The sequence below is a fragment of the Mytilus trossulus genome, chromosome 4 (genome assembly GCF_036588685.1).
Source record: "Mytilus trossulus isolate FHL-02 chromosome 4, PNRI_Mtr1.1.1.hap1, whole genome shotgun sequence".
NCBI classification, from domain to species: Eukaryota; Metazoa; Mollusca; class Bivalvia; order Mytilida; family Mytilidae; genus Mytilus; species Mytilus trossulus.
The window spans coordinates 54,637,609-54,654,007 of record NC_086376.1 but is presented as its reverse complement, the minus strand read 5'-3'; the positions used below and the strand labels follow the sequence as shown (position 1 = coordinate 54,654,007).

At 34.3% G+C, this 16,399-nt stretch overlaps 1 protein-coding gene across 1 annotated transcript; it reads right to left on the bottom strand.

Annotated features, from left to right (window-relative positions):
- Positions 1–1,949: 1,949 nt before the first annotated feature.
- LOC134715537 (uncharacterized) lies at positions 1,950–14,152 on the bottom strand. Its single transcript, XM_063577777.1, has 11 exons — positions 14,090–14,152; positions 13,265–13,343; positions 11,056–12,341; positions 10,258–10,357; positions 8,019–8,069; positions 6,925–7,116; positions 6,079–6,249; positions 5,233–5,403; positions 4,368–4,564; positions 2,801–2,981; positions 1,950–2,041 (listed from the first exon to the last, which is right to left on the bottom strand). The coding sequence occupies exons 2-11, from the start codon at positions 13,308–13,310 to the stop codon at positions 1,977–1,979; spliced, it is 2,460 nt and encodes an 819-aa protein (XP_063433847.1). The 5' UTR covers positions 13,311–13,343; positions 14,090–14,152; the 3' UTR covers positions 1,950–1,976.
- Positions 14,153–16,399: the final 2,247 nt, after the last annotated feature.

Genomic DNA, 16,399 nt, shown 5'->3' with positions numbered 1-16,399 from the left:
CGACAAGTGAACCCAGAACTATAAATGGTATGTAATAAATCTACTCCAGACATTATATGGTAACGCAAGAACAAGGAACAACGTACACATATTTATAAAAAAAAACCCAGACGACACCGAAGGGAACATCAACGTCACAGTTGGATATACGGAGCCATTCTTATTTTCCAAATTGTAAAGAGAAGTTCGTGTTGCTTCGGCTTTAGTTTTTATACGTAGTGTTGTGGGGATTTGTCTGTCTTTCGTTTATTGCCATTGTGTTGTTAGCTATAAAATGTTTTCGACTAATGAGTTTGAATGTCTCTTTCGTATCTTCTCTTTTTTTGCACACTTCTCGTAATTTGCTGTAGACACTTATGATACATTTGAATATTGTAACGATAACTTCATCCTAGATAACAGGATTAAATTTTGTATTTACGCCAGACGCGCATTTCGTCTACAAAACAAAATCATCAATGACGTTCGAATAAAATAAAAGCCAAATAAAGTACGAAGTTGAAGAGTATTGAGGACCAAAATTCTTTAAAATTTTGCCAAATACAGCGGATGTAGTCTATTCCTTAGGTAGAAAAGACTTAGTATTTCAAAAATTCAAAAGTTTTGTAAATACTTAATTTATAAATGTGACCATATCAGTGATAATTCATGTCAGCACAGAAAGTGCTGTGCTCCTGGGCTGGTGATACCCTCGGCGAATCAAATCTCCACCAGCAGTGGCATCGACTCAGTTGTTGTAAATAAACTCATCATAGATATCAGAATTACATTTTGTATTTAAGCCAGACGCGCATTTCGTCTACAAAAGATTCATCAGTCACGCTCGAATCCAATACAGTTTAAAAGGCCAACTAAAGTACAAAGCATTGATTTACACGGTTAAGCTACAGAAAATATTGGTATTGTTCTTGTAAGTTCAGACATTTGTAATCGAAAGGAAAATAAATGTATACACCCTAAAGGAAATGTTTTTGAATTTGACATAAATAACGATAAATAAAGAATTGCAGGACATGTATAAAGGGCCAAATACATGAATATGCATTTAAAATGGACGATGGCAGTTTCTATGTTATCTTTATTTAATTTAAAAAGTCAATTGATAGGTTAACTTCTAGTCCTATAATATATGACCTCGGGGCATTGTTTACTATTTCTATTTCATATTTCTGATATTTTTCTTGTTCGATTGATGTGCCATCCTCATTAAAAAAAAAAATGAAAATACATTGTATCAGTTATTGAGTATAAAAAAGTTGAAAATTGAATAAACATGCGTACTTATATGTTAAAGAACTAGGTTAACTTCTGCAAACTGAAACTGGCAGTATTCAACCTCCCCTAACGCATACGGAACCTTTGGTCGTCAACTATGTATGAGTTTACTGTGTTTAACTAAAATGCATGACTCTTGAAAAGGAAAGTTATTGCTGTATATTTGATTTATTTATTGTTAGTTATATATGTCTCCACCGAATCTCACATCAAACCAACCAACCAACCAGGTAAGGAATCAATGAGGTTTAACATTTGTTAGTTATCACATTTGTCGAAATAAATATAAAAAAAAAACGAATCATAATAAATATATATAATAACACAAAAAGGTGAATACATTTAAAAAAAAGTTTCATAGTATAATATTTTAATAAAAGTTAACATTGGGTTAACAATAATAATAACATAAAAAAACCAGATATATCAAACATACGTAGAAGCTATCCAAAATGATTTAGAATGGAAATGGGGAATGTTTCAAAGAGATAACAACCCGCCCATAGAGAAGACAACAGCCGAAGGCCACCAATGGGTCTTTTTTAAAAATACAAAAGACTTATTCTCGAATATCACAAACTTGGAGTAATAATACAAGATTTAAGAAGCATCCGTAGTATACATCAATGGGATAAATAACTACAAATATATAATGTTATTTATAAGATTTTGGTAGCTGCTATTTGTACTTAATTTTCACATCACATAAAAATTCTTAAATATCCCGTAACCAATAGCAACAAGATAACTGATGCAGCTGCTGAACCTGGAAAATAAAACAAATTCAATGAATATTTAGTAAAACTATTTTTAAATGCAAATGATTTCAATAAAAGAGCCTGTCGACATAAACTTTCTTATTCTAATCAATAAAACTACTGCAGACTTTTACAGAATACATGATGTGACTAAGGCATATTTTTTTATTGAGCTCAGCCGTATTTAGCACAACTCTTTTGGAGTTTTGAATCCTCAATGCTCTTCAACTTTGTACTTGTTTGGCTTTATAAATATGTTGATATGAGCGTCACTGATGAGTCTTATGTAGACCAATCGCGGGTATGGCGTACTGAATTATTATCCTGGCACCTTTGATAACTATTTGGACCAAATTTTTTTTCAGTATTTACAAATTCAATCTAAATTGATTTCTACAAAGGTGATCTGCATTTCAAAGACCAAGTACCTTTTAATTGTTCCCCTTTGAGCACCAGAATGCCTCCACTTTGTGAGTTTTTCTACTAAAATATCATAATCGATTTTTATTGAAAAAAAATAGGTAAGAGGTTCTTGCATTGTGAGTATTTCAAATATGCGACATTAAAATTTAAACGAAACAGGGAAGTACGACATTTTAATTGAAAAGATGTTAAAAATGTTTAGTTATAAAACCCATATAATAGCAGATTTTAGATCTTATCAAGTGCTTATATATCGATATGTTTGGGTTTTTTTAGTTTTGGGGAAGAGGAGTTCTAGAAATAACTGAATATTCATGATCGAATCAGAAATAGAAATCACGTACGTTCGGAACCATTTGAACATGTTAATAGTACTTGTTGACTGCATCCTGCATAACTAATTGTTTCGTCGGACCCATCATCACAATTACCAGTGACAGGACTCTCGTCACAATCACATGCCTTTGAACCGTCAATACATTTTGTGCCTCCTGTCTCACAAGTAAAATATCCAGAAGGACACATCTGTAATAATAGAATAGTAAAAACCTGATATACATTTTCATATAAAAAGTAAAATTACTAAAATACTGAACTCCGAGAAAAATTCAAAACGGAAAGTCCCTAATCAAATGGCAAACTCAAATGATAAACACATCCAACGAATAGACAACAACTGTCATATTCCTGACCTGATACAAGCATTTTCAAATGTAAAAAAATATGGATTGAACCTGGTTTTATAGCGCTAAACCTTCCACAGTCTCATCAAATTCCATTATATCTACAACGATGCGTGAATTATATTTAAAATTTCAATTCTTAAATTACCCTCAAATATAACGTTAATTGCAAAACCTCTCTTAGTTTGAGTTTATGTTAAATTTTATTCCTGCTTTGTGTCGATCTGATGAGTTTAGTTCCTCTGTCATATTTGTTTTCGTTAATTGTTTTGCCCTTTATATAAAAGCCGTAACAATTGTTTCATATTTATTGTGTCGGGACCTTACATAGCAAACTACACGGTATGGGGTTTTCTCATTGCTGAATACTGTACTGTTGCATATAATTACCTACATCCACTTCGTTTGAACTTGATAGTTGTCGCATAGGCAATCATACCACATCACTTTTTTTTTTATTTAACGGATTATTTGAGGGTACTCTACCTCACTCGTTGTTCTTACATTTACATATGCTGTAATTTATTAAAAAAAAAAGGGGGTATGATTGTTAATTAGACAAGTATCCACCCGAAACAAAATAAGGTTGATGTATAAGCAGCCATAAGCTTATACATTCCGGCCTTTTGGTTTTATTTTTACAGAAGACCCAATTATATAAAGTACTAAAAGAAGAAAATTTACGATAAAAAAAAGAAATGAAAATGTTTTTCGAACAATATGTCGATTTTCATATAGTATGATATGTCTGAACAATAGTTGAGATACCACCCACCCCCCCCCCCTTCAAACATGAAATTGGCTTAGTGTGTCCTTAATACCTTTAAAAAAAACAACCGTTTAATAAATAAGTGAAACATCACTGAAGTGTACCTATATAAAAACTTAATAACATTTATAAATACATGAGTCGTCGTGGCTCCGTCCGTAGCGCATTTAACTATGAATGAGATATTGTTTTACTTACCTAATCAAATGGAGAAAAAAATATCAGGGGGGAATTGTCCTACCTCTTCTAATGTGAGGGTAAAAAAGGTGATCACATTAGGTATGAGTAAAATAAGCATTTGTTTAAATAAAGAAATAATTATGATTTATTGAAAAAGTGGAGAAAAGATAATGTATACATGGCGCCGTTGCAAATATTCATTAAGCTGTGAAGGAGAATCCGCTTAAATGGAGTTAATCTCATTCGACTCTTTCCAGAAAGAAAGGTATATAAAAATACCTGAACATATTGACCAACTCCTGCTGTTGGACATGCTTGTGTGTTACAATCGCCATATTCACTCGATGAACCAGAACAGTCTAGTCCACCATTTTTAGGTGCTGGATTATTACACACTTTCGAACGGGATGATTTCCCTCCTCCACAAGTCACAGAACAGGATCCGTAAGCGGACCAAGATCCCCATCCTCCATCAACTATTTGAATACAATTGTATATAGTTATGATACGCATTTTAGATAACGCATTAATTTGTGTTTTGTTAGTGTAATAGCATCTGCAAATTTATGGCTTGGACCACGAGTACTTGTTTGTATCCATGGGAAGGTCGACTATCCATATTTGGTTTGGACAACGAAAACACGATGTCAATTTATCGTAGTCAGTCATTATCATTTTAAATAATTATTATTGTAATTTAACATCAATTTACTTTTATTAGATATTCGCACTGGATACCTAATAACTAATATATCAGGGATACTTAGTGGAATGCTGTACACTAAGTAAATTGTTAACACCAATAGAGTGCAATACAATATATTATCCACGTTAAAAAAAAGTCAGTCATTATTCATGCTTTCGCTTTAAGTTATAGATCGCTTAAACATTATAAGTGGTGATTTCAGGTTCTTCGAACACTAGCGATTCGATGTGTTTAATTTGATTCAACTCTAAGTAACTGGGCCGATATCACGACTGCGTGGTAAGATGTCAATCACAAATGAAAGTATTCGTCTTATGGCAGTGCTTTGACGCTGAATTCGATTTGATGCATATATTGGTTTGAGAAGGTATCAATCCTTTTTTACATTTATTTTGATTTTATCTTTTTTAATTGGACACAGGAGAAATCAATACTTACTAACGCAAACCTGGGTATTGCATGCTTCAGTTTCTGAACCATCTCCTGAACAATCGCTTCCGCCATGTGCTGGAGTTGGGTCTGTGCATGTCCTTGATCTTCCCTTTGATCCTCCGCCACATGAAACTGTACATGTAGCCCACGACGACCAATTTGTCCAATCACCATCGACTAAGAAAATAAGATACAAAATTTTCTCTGTTAAAATTCAGCTGAAAGCTTTGAAAACGTGCTAATAGTCAATGTAAAAATACCTAGTTTAAACAGGATTTTTTACGTTTCGAAAAGTATAGAGAAAAGTTGTCATTATTTTTTTTTGTCCATGTTTTCATTTATAGTTAAAGGCAAGTATCGGGCATGCTGATATCTGTCTTTTTTAATTAGATCATTATAGATATAATATGAAGTACATATTATTTAATTAAAAGATGTATGTGACATCACAGAAAATGTGCAATATATTTACTCATTACATTTACCTTTCTTGGAAATAAGTTTTAAAGTGTTGCCTGTACAATTCCGACCGTGCGCACGAGGACTGTATAGCCAGTCAAGGTCGTCAAATACTTCCATCATCACACGCTTAAAATGTGTTTACCAATTAAGAATCCCTGATGGTACATTTGAAAAAAAAATCGTTAGTGGAAAAGAAATGCGGATCAAAGATCACCTTCAATTCATTTTTGAACAATCGCTACATTGGCATTGATTGATTTTTGAAATAGATATTCCACCAATAGCAATGTAGCGCTTGTTCCAAAATCAATTGAATTATTAGATACACATTTTAATCAAGCAAAATGCTTACAGCATATGTATATTGTTTTGATACTTAACAAAACTTACTTGGACAAGGACTTAGTGTACAAGTTTTTGAATCGGAATATGAACCACTGCAGGTCAGACCGTTATACTGGGTTGCTGGGTTGGTACATGTTCTGGACCTTGTCTGCGTTCCAGTTGCGCATGTCACTGAGCATTGTCCCCAAGAGGACCAGCTACTAAATCCACCATTTACTATCATAAAATATAGTATTAACATTTATATAGGGACATTTATAAATCAACTGTTTACAAAATTTGAACTTTTCGAAATACTTAAGAGGTTATACCTAACGAATACCGAATGTGACTTAATAAAGACAGCAGTAGCATACCACTGTTCGACATTAATAAATATCTGTATTTGGATACATTTTTACAGATTTTGGGTCCTTAATACTTATCAGCTTCATACATTATTTGGCATTTTTATCTTTTTATTCGAGCGTAGCCGAATGATTAGTCTATTGTAGAGGAAAAAAATATCCTGGTATGTATGATAATTTTATTATGAGTAGTTTAAGTTGAGTGTGTTCTTTTGATATAATTGTACTTCTGTAACGAAAATATGAAAGAGATTCAGTTTTTATTTGACTGTAAAAACATGTTCGTAAAAACAGTGGCTATTGTCCAAATTTATCAACAGTTTAACAGCGATTCTTGTTTGGTTACAACTCAATCGGCAATCCTCGGGTGTCTCCGCTACTTTCACTCTATGAGGTACAGAATCGGCAGAGTTGTGTCGAATGGTTACAACTTACAAAAGAGGTCTATTATAATCCATGTTCGACCTTTAATAAATATCAACACCGCGTATTCCATATTCATTGTCACAAAAATATAACTAAAATGTTAGGCTTATAAGCTTACTTGGGCAGTATGTTGTTGGTGTACAAGACTGACTTTCTGATCCACTGCCGACACACTGCAACCCGTCATATTGAGGTGCTGGATTTGTACAAGTCCTTGTCCTAGTTGCGGTACCAGTCTGACTGGTTCCATAATCTTTGCAAGTAATAGAACAACTTCCTAAGCTAGACCAGGCTGCCCACTCTCCGTCAACTAGAGCATAAGTTCAAAATGCATTACAACCATAACCTAAATCCACTATTTACTTTTTATTATTAACTTAATACATAACCCGACTAATCGAGTCGTTTAATTTCGATTAACTATTGACATGTAGAGTACAGTGACCGATAGAGAATCATTCGAGTTATTTTATACACTTTGTTATTTGTTCTGGTTAATTTGATTTCTTCTGCCGCCAAATTTGATTCGTGCCCTATTTTGTTGTTTCGCAAGATGTCGGTTATATTTTTATTTATATGACATCAAACATTTATTGCACTTTTGAAACTGATCCTGTTTAGTCGAGAATTTGCATTGTAAGAGTTATTACCCCAAACACTGTTTTCCTTGTGTTGAGCACTCGTCCTTAACCGTAAAAGAAAGCGGCAAAACTATTTTACCTAATTGCTTGCTATATCCTCGGGATTTTTTGTCAAATTTTGAATTATTTCCCGGCCTAATTTATTTGAAATAAGTTATATGCATTTGTTACTGGTAACCCATAAGTGATAGAGGCATGGTCTGTTGCGCTGATGTCCTTTGTCAAAAGAATAGAAAACTAGATAAAGTCATATGCCATGGTCAAATTCTAAATTTGAAAATTGTTCCTTGACCTCCTTAGTTACTTTTAAAGATATGTTTATAGATATATATATATATATATATAAGTTCTAGTTTAAAATGTTTGCCTAATTGTATTATGTGTACTACTTCTAGATACACATGATCTTGTAAATTCAATGGCATGTGCCACTATGTGAATGTCATTGTCAGAGCAAGTTGCGTTAAATGATGTCAGAATACGTTTTTGATAACCTATTTTTTTTGCTATTTGTCTCTTAAACGATCATGAGTTAATAAGTTACCAGTTAGTTTAAAACAAAACTACTTACTCGGTGCTGGTGTTGCACAATCTTCATCTGACACACCGTCACCGTCATCATCTGTCGAAAAATAATCAAGGTAAAATGTGGTTTAATTTCAAATACAATTAAGGTACCAGCTATATATATATATCCTTCTGATACAGTCGAAGAGCGACAAAACAAAAATATACAATCCACATCAGACACAGAGTGATGAAAAGATATTGATCCTTTAAAAGTAACAGATATCATTCAAACACAGAGAGCAATAAAATCATCTAAACACAGAGAGCAATAAAATAAACTATTTTGAAAACTTATCAAGCGAAATAGTTTGCTTCGCCGATATTGAAAATAGTATTCTCTCTTACTTAAACGTTGCTTGATAAAAAAAAACAAGTTTTACACTGCATACTCAAAGATACAAAACAAACTATTTTTTTCTGTTTGCAAATACAAGAGTTAGAGTATGAAAAGTAGAGCACCAACCATCAACCCTCCCAAACAGTGATATGAGTATAAAAAGTAAAGCATAAACCGTCAACCCTCCCAAACAGTGGTTAGAGTATAAAAAGTAGAGCACCAACCGTCAACCCTCCCAAACAATGGTTAGAGTATAAAAAGTAGAGCATAAACCGTCAATCCTCCCAAACAGCGGTTAGAGTATAAAAGGTAGAGCACCAACCATCTACCCTCCCAAACAGTGATGAGAGTATAAAAAGTAAAGCATAAACCGTCAACCCTCCCAAACAGTGGTTAGAGTATAAAAAGTAGAGCACCAACCGTCAACCCTCCCAAACAGTGGTTAGAGTATAAAAAAAAGAGCACCAACCATCTACCCTCCCAAACAATGGTTAGAGTATAAAAAGTAGAGCACCAACCATCTACCCTTCCAAACAGTGGTTTGAGTAAAAAAAGTAGAGCACCAACCGTCTACCCTACCAAACAGTGGTTAGAGTATAAAAAGTAAAGCATAAACCGTCAACCCTCCCAAACAGTGGTTAGAGTATAAAAAGTAGAGCACCAACCATCTTCCCTCCCAAACAGTGGTTAGAGTATAAAAAGTAAAGCAAAAACCGTCAACCCTCCCAAACAGTGGTTAGAGTATAAAAAGTAGAGCACCAACCGTCAACCCTCCCGAACAATGGTTATAGTATAAAACGTAGAGCACCAACCATCTACCCTCCCAAACAGTGGTTAGAGTATAAAAAGTAGAGCACCAACCGTCAACCCTCCAAAACAGTGGTTAGAGTATGAAAAATAGAGCACCAACCGTCAACCCTCCCAAACAGTGGTTAGAGTATAAAGGTAATTAAAGCATCAACCGGCTACCTTCCCAAACAATGGTTAGAATATAAAAAGTAGAGCACCAATCGTCTACCCTCCCAAACAGGGGTTAGAGTATAAAAAGTAAAGCATAAACCTCAACCCTCCCAAACAGTGGTTAGAGTATAAAAAGTAGAGCAACAACCGTCTACCCTCCCAAACAGGGGTTAGAGTATAAAAAGTAAAGCAACAACCGTCTACCTCCCAAACAGTGGTTTGAGTATAAAAAGTAAAGCATAAACCGTCTACCTCCCAAACAGTGGTTAGAGTATAAAAAGTAATTAAAGCATCAACCGGCTATCTTCCCAAGCAATAGTTAGAATATAAAAAGTAGAGCACCAACCATCTACCCTCGCAAACAGTGGTTAAAGTATAAAAAGTAGAGCACCAACCGTCAACCCTCCCAACCAATGGTTAGAGTATAAAAAGTAGAGCACCAACCGTCTACCCTCCCAAACAGTGGTTAGAGTATAAAAAGTAGAGCACCAACCGTCAACCCTTCCAAACAGTGGTTAAAGTATAAAAAGTAGAGCAGCAACCGTCTACCCTCCCAAACAGTGGTTAAAGTATAAAAAGTAGAGCAGCAACCGTCTACCCTCCCAAACAATAAACTAATTGCATAGACAATTGTTGTGATTGGCTCTAATTACTAATACAAACCATTGTTGTGATTGGCTCTAATTACTAATACAAACCATTGTTGTGATTGGCTCTAATTACTAATACAAACCATTGTTGTGATTGGCTCTAATTACTAATACAAACCATTGTTGTGATTGGCTCTAATTACTAATACAAACCATTGTTGTGATTGGCTCTAATTACTAATACAAACCATTGTTGTGATTGGCTCTAATTACTAATACAAACCATTGTTGTGATTGGCTCTAATTACTAATACAAACCATTGTTGTGATTGGCTCTAATTACTAATACAAACCATTGTTCTGATTGGCTGTAGTACATAGTTCCTCGTCAATCAATCCATCACAATCGTTATCAATACCATCCCCAACAACAGTTGTACTTGGTACACACACCTATCATGTAGATATAAAGGTATATAAGTAAATATATACTAGTAAGTAGATGTGTATTGCTGATGACAAGTAGTGTTTAGATGATTAATCTTTTTTATGCTTTACCCATTTTAGATTATTCGATCTTTCTTGTATACCATTTTTGAGATGACTAAAACATTTTGGCCATCCCATTTTTAAGAAGATTAAACATGTTTTGCTTTACCAGTTTTTAGATGATTATTTTTTTACACATACATACATACACATTATTGTCATTATTAGATGGTTAAAACTTTTAGTGCTTTGCCAGTTTTTATATGATTGGGGTGACACTGGTGTGCTAATTTCCAAATTCCCGCTTAAAAAGTATTTACACTTTTTTCCTGATGCCACTTTGCTACCCCCTATATTACACAGTACGACTATTTTCTACTCCTATACACCACATCCCAAGAGCTTGCCATTCCCCTCATGTACATAGGAAGTTTAGAAGCAAAAACAGATGAACTATCATATAGCCTCTTAAACGTTTGACAGTTGTTGCAAGGGGGTATTTAGAGGAAGATTTTTATAACATTTTGCCCACTATTACTACATGTATACATAATCGGTTTTATGTATATCTGATATCATATATAAATTACACTATTAGCTTTATATATTTTCATTATCAAAATGATATCTTGCTATTTATTTACATTTTGGTAGGCACTTACAGTGTTTATACCGGCCATGCGCATTCCGGTTGTAAAACCATATGTTTCTGCACTAGCTCTGCCATACAGAAATCCTCCAAATACGGATATCACTGAAGTGTGACGCACTGTGTGGGATCCTTCTGTTACAGATATGTAAGCTCCCACTAAATTTGTATCAGGTATATCATGATAAACTGTGTTGCTTGGGAAAGCAGACCCATCTAACCTCAGACCGGATTTCTGTGAGAAATCTACGACAAACATAAAGTAGTTGTCATAGGAACCTTTTGAATATTTTGGTGTCGCGAAAGTGTAGTCTGCTGCATACTGTTCGACAGGTGGTATGATGAGCATAGCAGGATCTGATGGTTCACTGCTGCTCTGTTGACTCAGAACAGTTTGTACCAAGAGTATGGCTTTGTCAGCAACGAAATAACAATATTTTCCTGATCCTATGAGTATCTGCTGGAAATCTCCAGCCTTACTAAGAGACACACTTCCTGTTGTAATTGCATTATTTTTGTTACATTTATAAGTAATGCTGGTGCTATCTTCACTTGCAATGATTTTGAAGTAGTCACCAACAGTTCTCATTGGAGTTGGAACAGTTGCGAATCTCTTTCCCCAAGTGTCAACCGGTGTTAAATGCTCCACCAAATGATCTTGACTTCCACCGGAACCAGTTTTTGTCTTCCTATTTCCGCTGAAGACAGAAATTTTCTTATTTGCTGTGATGTGTGCCCCGGTGAGATCGCCAGTGCTCTGTAGTTGTATGGCGTCATATCTGTCCATACTAAGTGTGAGAGTGTTTCCCTTGTTGTAAGTGGCGCCGTTGTAGGTGACCGATCCGCAATTGGAACAAGATGACAATTTAATGGAGACAGTTGTTGAGTCTTCTACTCCAACTACACAAATCTGAGCTCTTCTGTATGGAGGATAATATGTCACTGTATAATATTCCATAGCAAGAACATCTGTGGGTAAGCCAAGAAATGCGTCATTGGAATAGTCTTGTTTGTTGACACCGTAAATAACAATTTCGTCTGTCGCTGTCACCAAAATACCCTTCTTTTCCTTGACCGATCCATTCAGACGCAACTTAAGGTTTATAAATAACTGCTTTACAGATCCAGCTATGACTGAAAATTGCTCATTCACAGAGGGGTTTGTCCAACCAGGTGATGTAACCTGTACATCTACAGTTGTAGTACGAGCAGTCGTAATGAAGAGTTCAAGTGGAAAGTTTTCTAGATAGTTGTCCATATAAGCTATAATGAATTCTGTGCCTCTATTGTCAGGGGCACCTAAAATGCGAAACACAATGACATAATTGCTTGCAATAACGGATGGCACCCTTCCCCCATTGCCAGGAGAGCGGCAGCAATTTTAAAAATTCCGAAGTGAAAAAGCGCCTTTACACATGCAAATAATAAATTTTGCAAAGTGTCAAGTTTGGAGCTTTTTTTTATTTTTTACATTTTTCATGTTTCCATGGTTATGGTGAAATTTTAAAGTCAAATTCCAAATGAGCACACATGTCGGTAACCATTTCTGTAAAGTTTGGAACATTTTAAATGTTTTTGGCGATTGAACAGAGTAAATTTGTTTAAAATTTTATTGAAATAACAACAAACGAAATAACATAACTCTTTATAGGATTTACCTTCATAGTAAACGATCATACCAAAGTTTTAAACTTCAAGGACGTATAAATTATTAGAACTTGAGAAGATCTATGATCAAAAGGGACCAAATAGAATTATTAAACAGTAGTGTTTCAAACATAAATAAAACATCAGACACAATGAAAGCAACACCTTGTAGAAGAACACGTTCTAATACCGTTCTAATACCGTAAAAGATGTCCCCGATTGAAAAAACTTTTCTTGAATTCTGTCAAATCATACTTGATCAATAATCTCTTTATTATAAAAACGCTTATTCCATAATTCCCGTGTATAAATAGGTGACCTCTATATTGTGCATTTCCAAAAATCGCCCATTTAGTCAGTTATGTAGGTAAAATTGGTACCATTAATGTCATTTCATTTAATGTGGTTACGAAGAAATATTTTCTTTCAGTCAGAATCTAATCTACAAATAAATATTTTTCTCTCAATTCCAGAAAACCTCTGTAGTAAACAAATCATTTAATGGATAATTATATATCTAAGCGCAGAATTCGTATGTAATTTTTTCGGAGGACTAATACTTAATATAGTCTTACCTTGACTGTAAGCTAAAATTATCAGGAAAATAATGGCAGATTTCATGTTTAGTGTATGTAGGCTGGAGCGAGCTAATGTCTACAATATACATAAAAAGCTATGTTAAAATGGACACGGATAAATCATATAAAAAACAGTACAACTCATTTAAAAGATTCATGAAAAAAAATGTTTTCATAATATTAAATTTTTTTGAATAACTTGTTAATGTTTAATTTGGATAAGGGAACACCACTATAACTTTGAGGGGGAGGGGCTCAGTTTTTTTTCTTCATTTCGATTTTTTTTCGAACCAAGCAAGCATCAAATCGTTTTAGATTTATTTTGTTTTCTCTTCGAAGTTTTTAAATCAGAATATTTTTTATGAAGAAACTAATCCAGCCTCTTCAGAGTTGAATGGTCGTTCCCTTATAAAAAAAATCCTTTCTTTAAATAATTGTTGTTCAGTTTCGCTTTTTTTTATTATCAGATACGCTCACGGCATAACTTAATTTCTATAATTCAATATATCTTGTATTCAATTATATCTTTAAGTTCAGTAATTTATCAGAATCCAAGCATTTCTCGTATTTTTAGTGATTAACAGGCGCTCTTCTCTTCAACTTTGTACTTTGTTTGGCCTTTTTAACTTTTTTGGATTCGCGCGTCACTGATGAGTCTTTTGTAGACGAAACGCGCGGCTTGTGTATATACTAAATTTAGTTCTAGTATCTACGATGAGTTTATTTTCTATAGAATACTTTTTTTTTACTACCTTGAATAATCATTTGAATATATATAGTGCTTTTACATTTTTGTTCGAATACAATTTGAATAGTTTTTACCTCTTTCCACTAACAAACCAAGAAGCCTCGCCTGCAATTCCCAAATAAATAATATAGGTTAATATTCCAAGTTTTAATATATATGTGAAATTAAATGTGTTAATCGTGTCTAAACTACTGGTACTTAAATTTGAAAATCCGGATTTATTTTTAAAAGAGTTGTTTCGTTGTGCAATTGTAATTAGACTAATCTATCTTGAGATAATAGTCTGATAACTTCAAGAATTACAAATACATATCATTCCGACGAAAGACGTGAGAATTCAAAAGCAAATGATGAAAGAGCCCCTGAGATTACTCCGTGATTTGGCTGAGGTTCGTGTTGCTCAGTCTTAAGTTTTCAATGTTGTATTTTATGACTATTATCCGTCTTTAAATATTTTTTTTCCCATTTTACTATTGCCGACTTCTTAAGTCTTAGAATTTCTATTTGTTTTTTTGTATATTGTAATACATTTTTGGTACCAGTCCTTATGCGCCAATTACAGTTTTTCAAGGGTATGAACATTTGCGCCAAATTTTGTTTTCCAAATATATCAATTGCGCCAATTTACCTGTACTCGTATCTATCATAAATATTTATGATTATAATATATTTATCTTATTTTTGGCTTAAAAAGTATCGTATGTTCGGAGATATTTCACCATGAAGATGAGCATCGGGAGCAAAAATTACTTAAAAATGCATTAGACAGTCCATGTACAGAAAAAGAAGAAAACTTGTTTTTTGCTGATTATTTATTACAAGATGTGCCAAAGGAGAAAAAAAAGAAGCTTTAGCTGAATATTAAATACAATATATGTCAAAAGAGCCGAAAAAGAAGCTTTTGCTGATTATGTTTTAGCCACATATGTTGATAACACAGTGCTTTGTTCCCATCATCCTCATGGGCTGAAACTACCGCAAGACGAAAGTAGTAAAGGAGCAGAACCATTCCACAGGAATTATAATGTAATTAAAATACTGTTTTATGCTTTTTATCCTTTAATGTGTGTGTTTTTGGACAATAAAGTGAAGTTACAAGCTACTACATTGTACATGCATAAAATTGGGAAGTACCCATGCAGCAGCAGTAAGAAGGAGGTATGATTCAGAACATGAAACATTTGCCGTGTAAAATGCCAGTTCCAAGTCCGAATAAAAGGAGGAGGGAAGTCAATTTTCTTGTGATTGGCTCAATCGTATGTTTTATTTATGGCACAATTGATACCAAAAAAGGTGGTTTAAACGTAGCATTGGGAAAAGTTATAGCGCAAAAGGACGCATTTTTGGCGCAAACGGATTTCTCCCTTTTTAGCTCACCTGGCCCGAAGGGCCAAGTGAGCTTTTCTCATCACTTGGCGTCCGTCGTCCGTCGTCCGTCGTCGTCCGTCGTCGTCGTCGTCCGTCGTCGTTAACTTTTACAAAAATCTTCTCCTCTGAAACTACTGGGCCAAATCAAACCAAACTTGGCCACAATCATCATTGGGGTATCTAGTTTAACAAATGTGTGGCGTGACCCGGTCAACCAACCAAGATGGCCGCCACGGCTAAAAATAGAACATAGGGGTAAAATGCAGTTTTTGGCTTATAACTCAAAAACCAAAGCATTAAGAGCAAATCTGACATGGGGGTAAAAATGTTTATCAGGTCAAGATCTATCTGCCCTGAAATTTTCAGATGAATCGGTCAATCGGTTGTTGGGTTGCTGCCCCTGAATTGGTAATTTTGAAGAAATTTTGCTGTTTTTGGTTATTATCTTGAATATTATTATAGTTAGAGATAAACTGTAAACAGCGATAATGTTCAGCAAAGTAAGATCTACAAATAAGTCAACATGACCAAAATGGTCAGTTGACCCGTTTAGGAGTTATTGCCCTTTATAGTCAATTTTTAACCATTTTTCGTTAATTAAAGTAATCTTTTACAAAAATCTTCTCCTCTGAAACTACTTTGCCAAATTAATCCAAACTTGGCCACAATCATCTTTGGGGTATCTAGTTTAAAAAATGTGTGGCTAGACCTGGTCAACCAACCAAGATGGCCGCCACGGCTAAAAATAGAACAAAGGGGTAAAATGCAGTTTTTGGCTTATAACTCAAAAACCAAAGCATTTTGAGGAAATCTGACATGGGATAAAAATGTTTATCAGGTCAAGATCTATCTGCCCTAAAATTTTCAGATGAATCGGTCAATCGGTTGTTGGGTTGCTGCCCCTGAATTGGTAATTTTGAGGAAATTTTGCTGTTTTTGGTTATTATCTTGAATATTATTATAGATAGAGATAAACTGTAAACAGCAATAATGTTCAGCAAAGTAAGATCTACAAA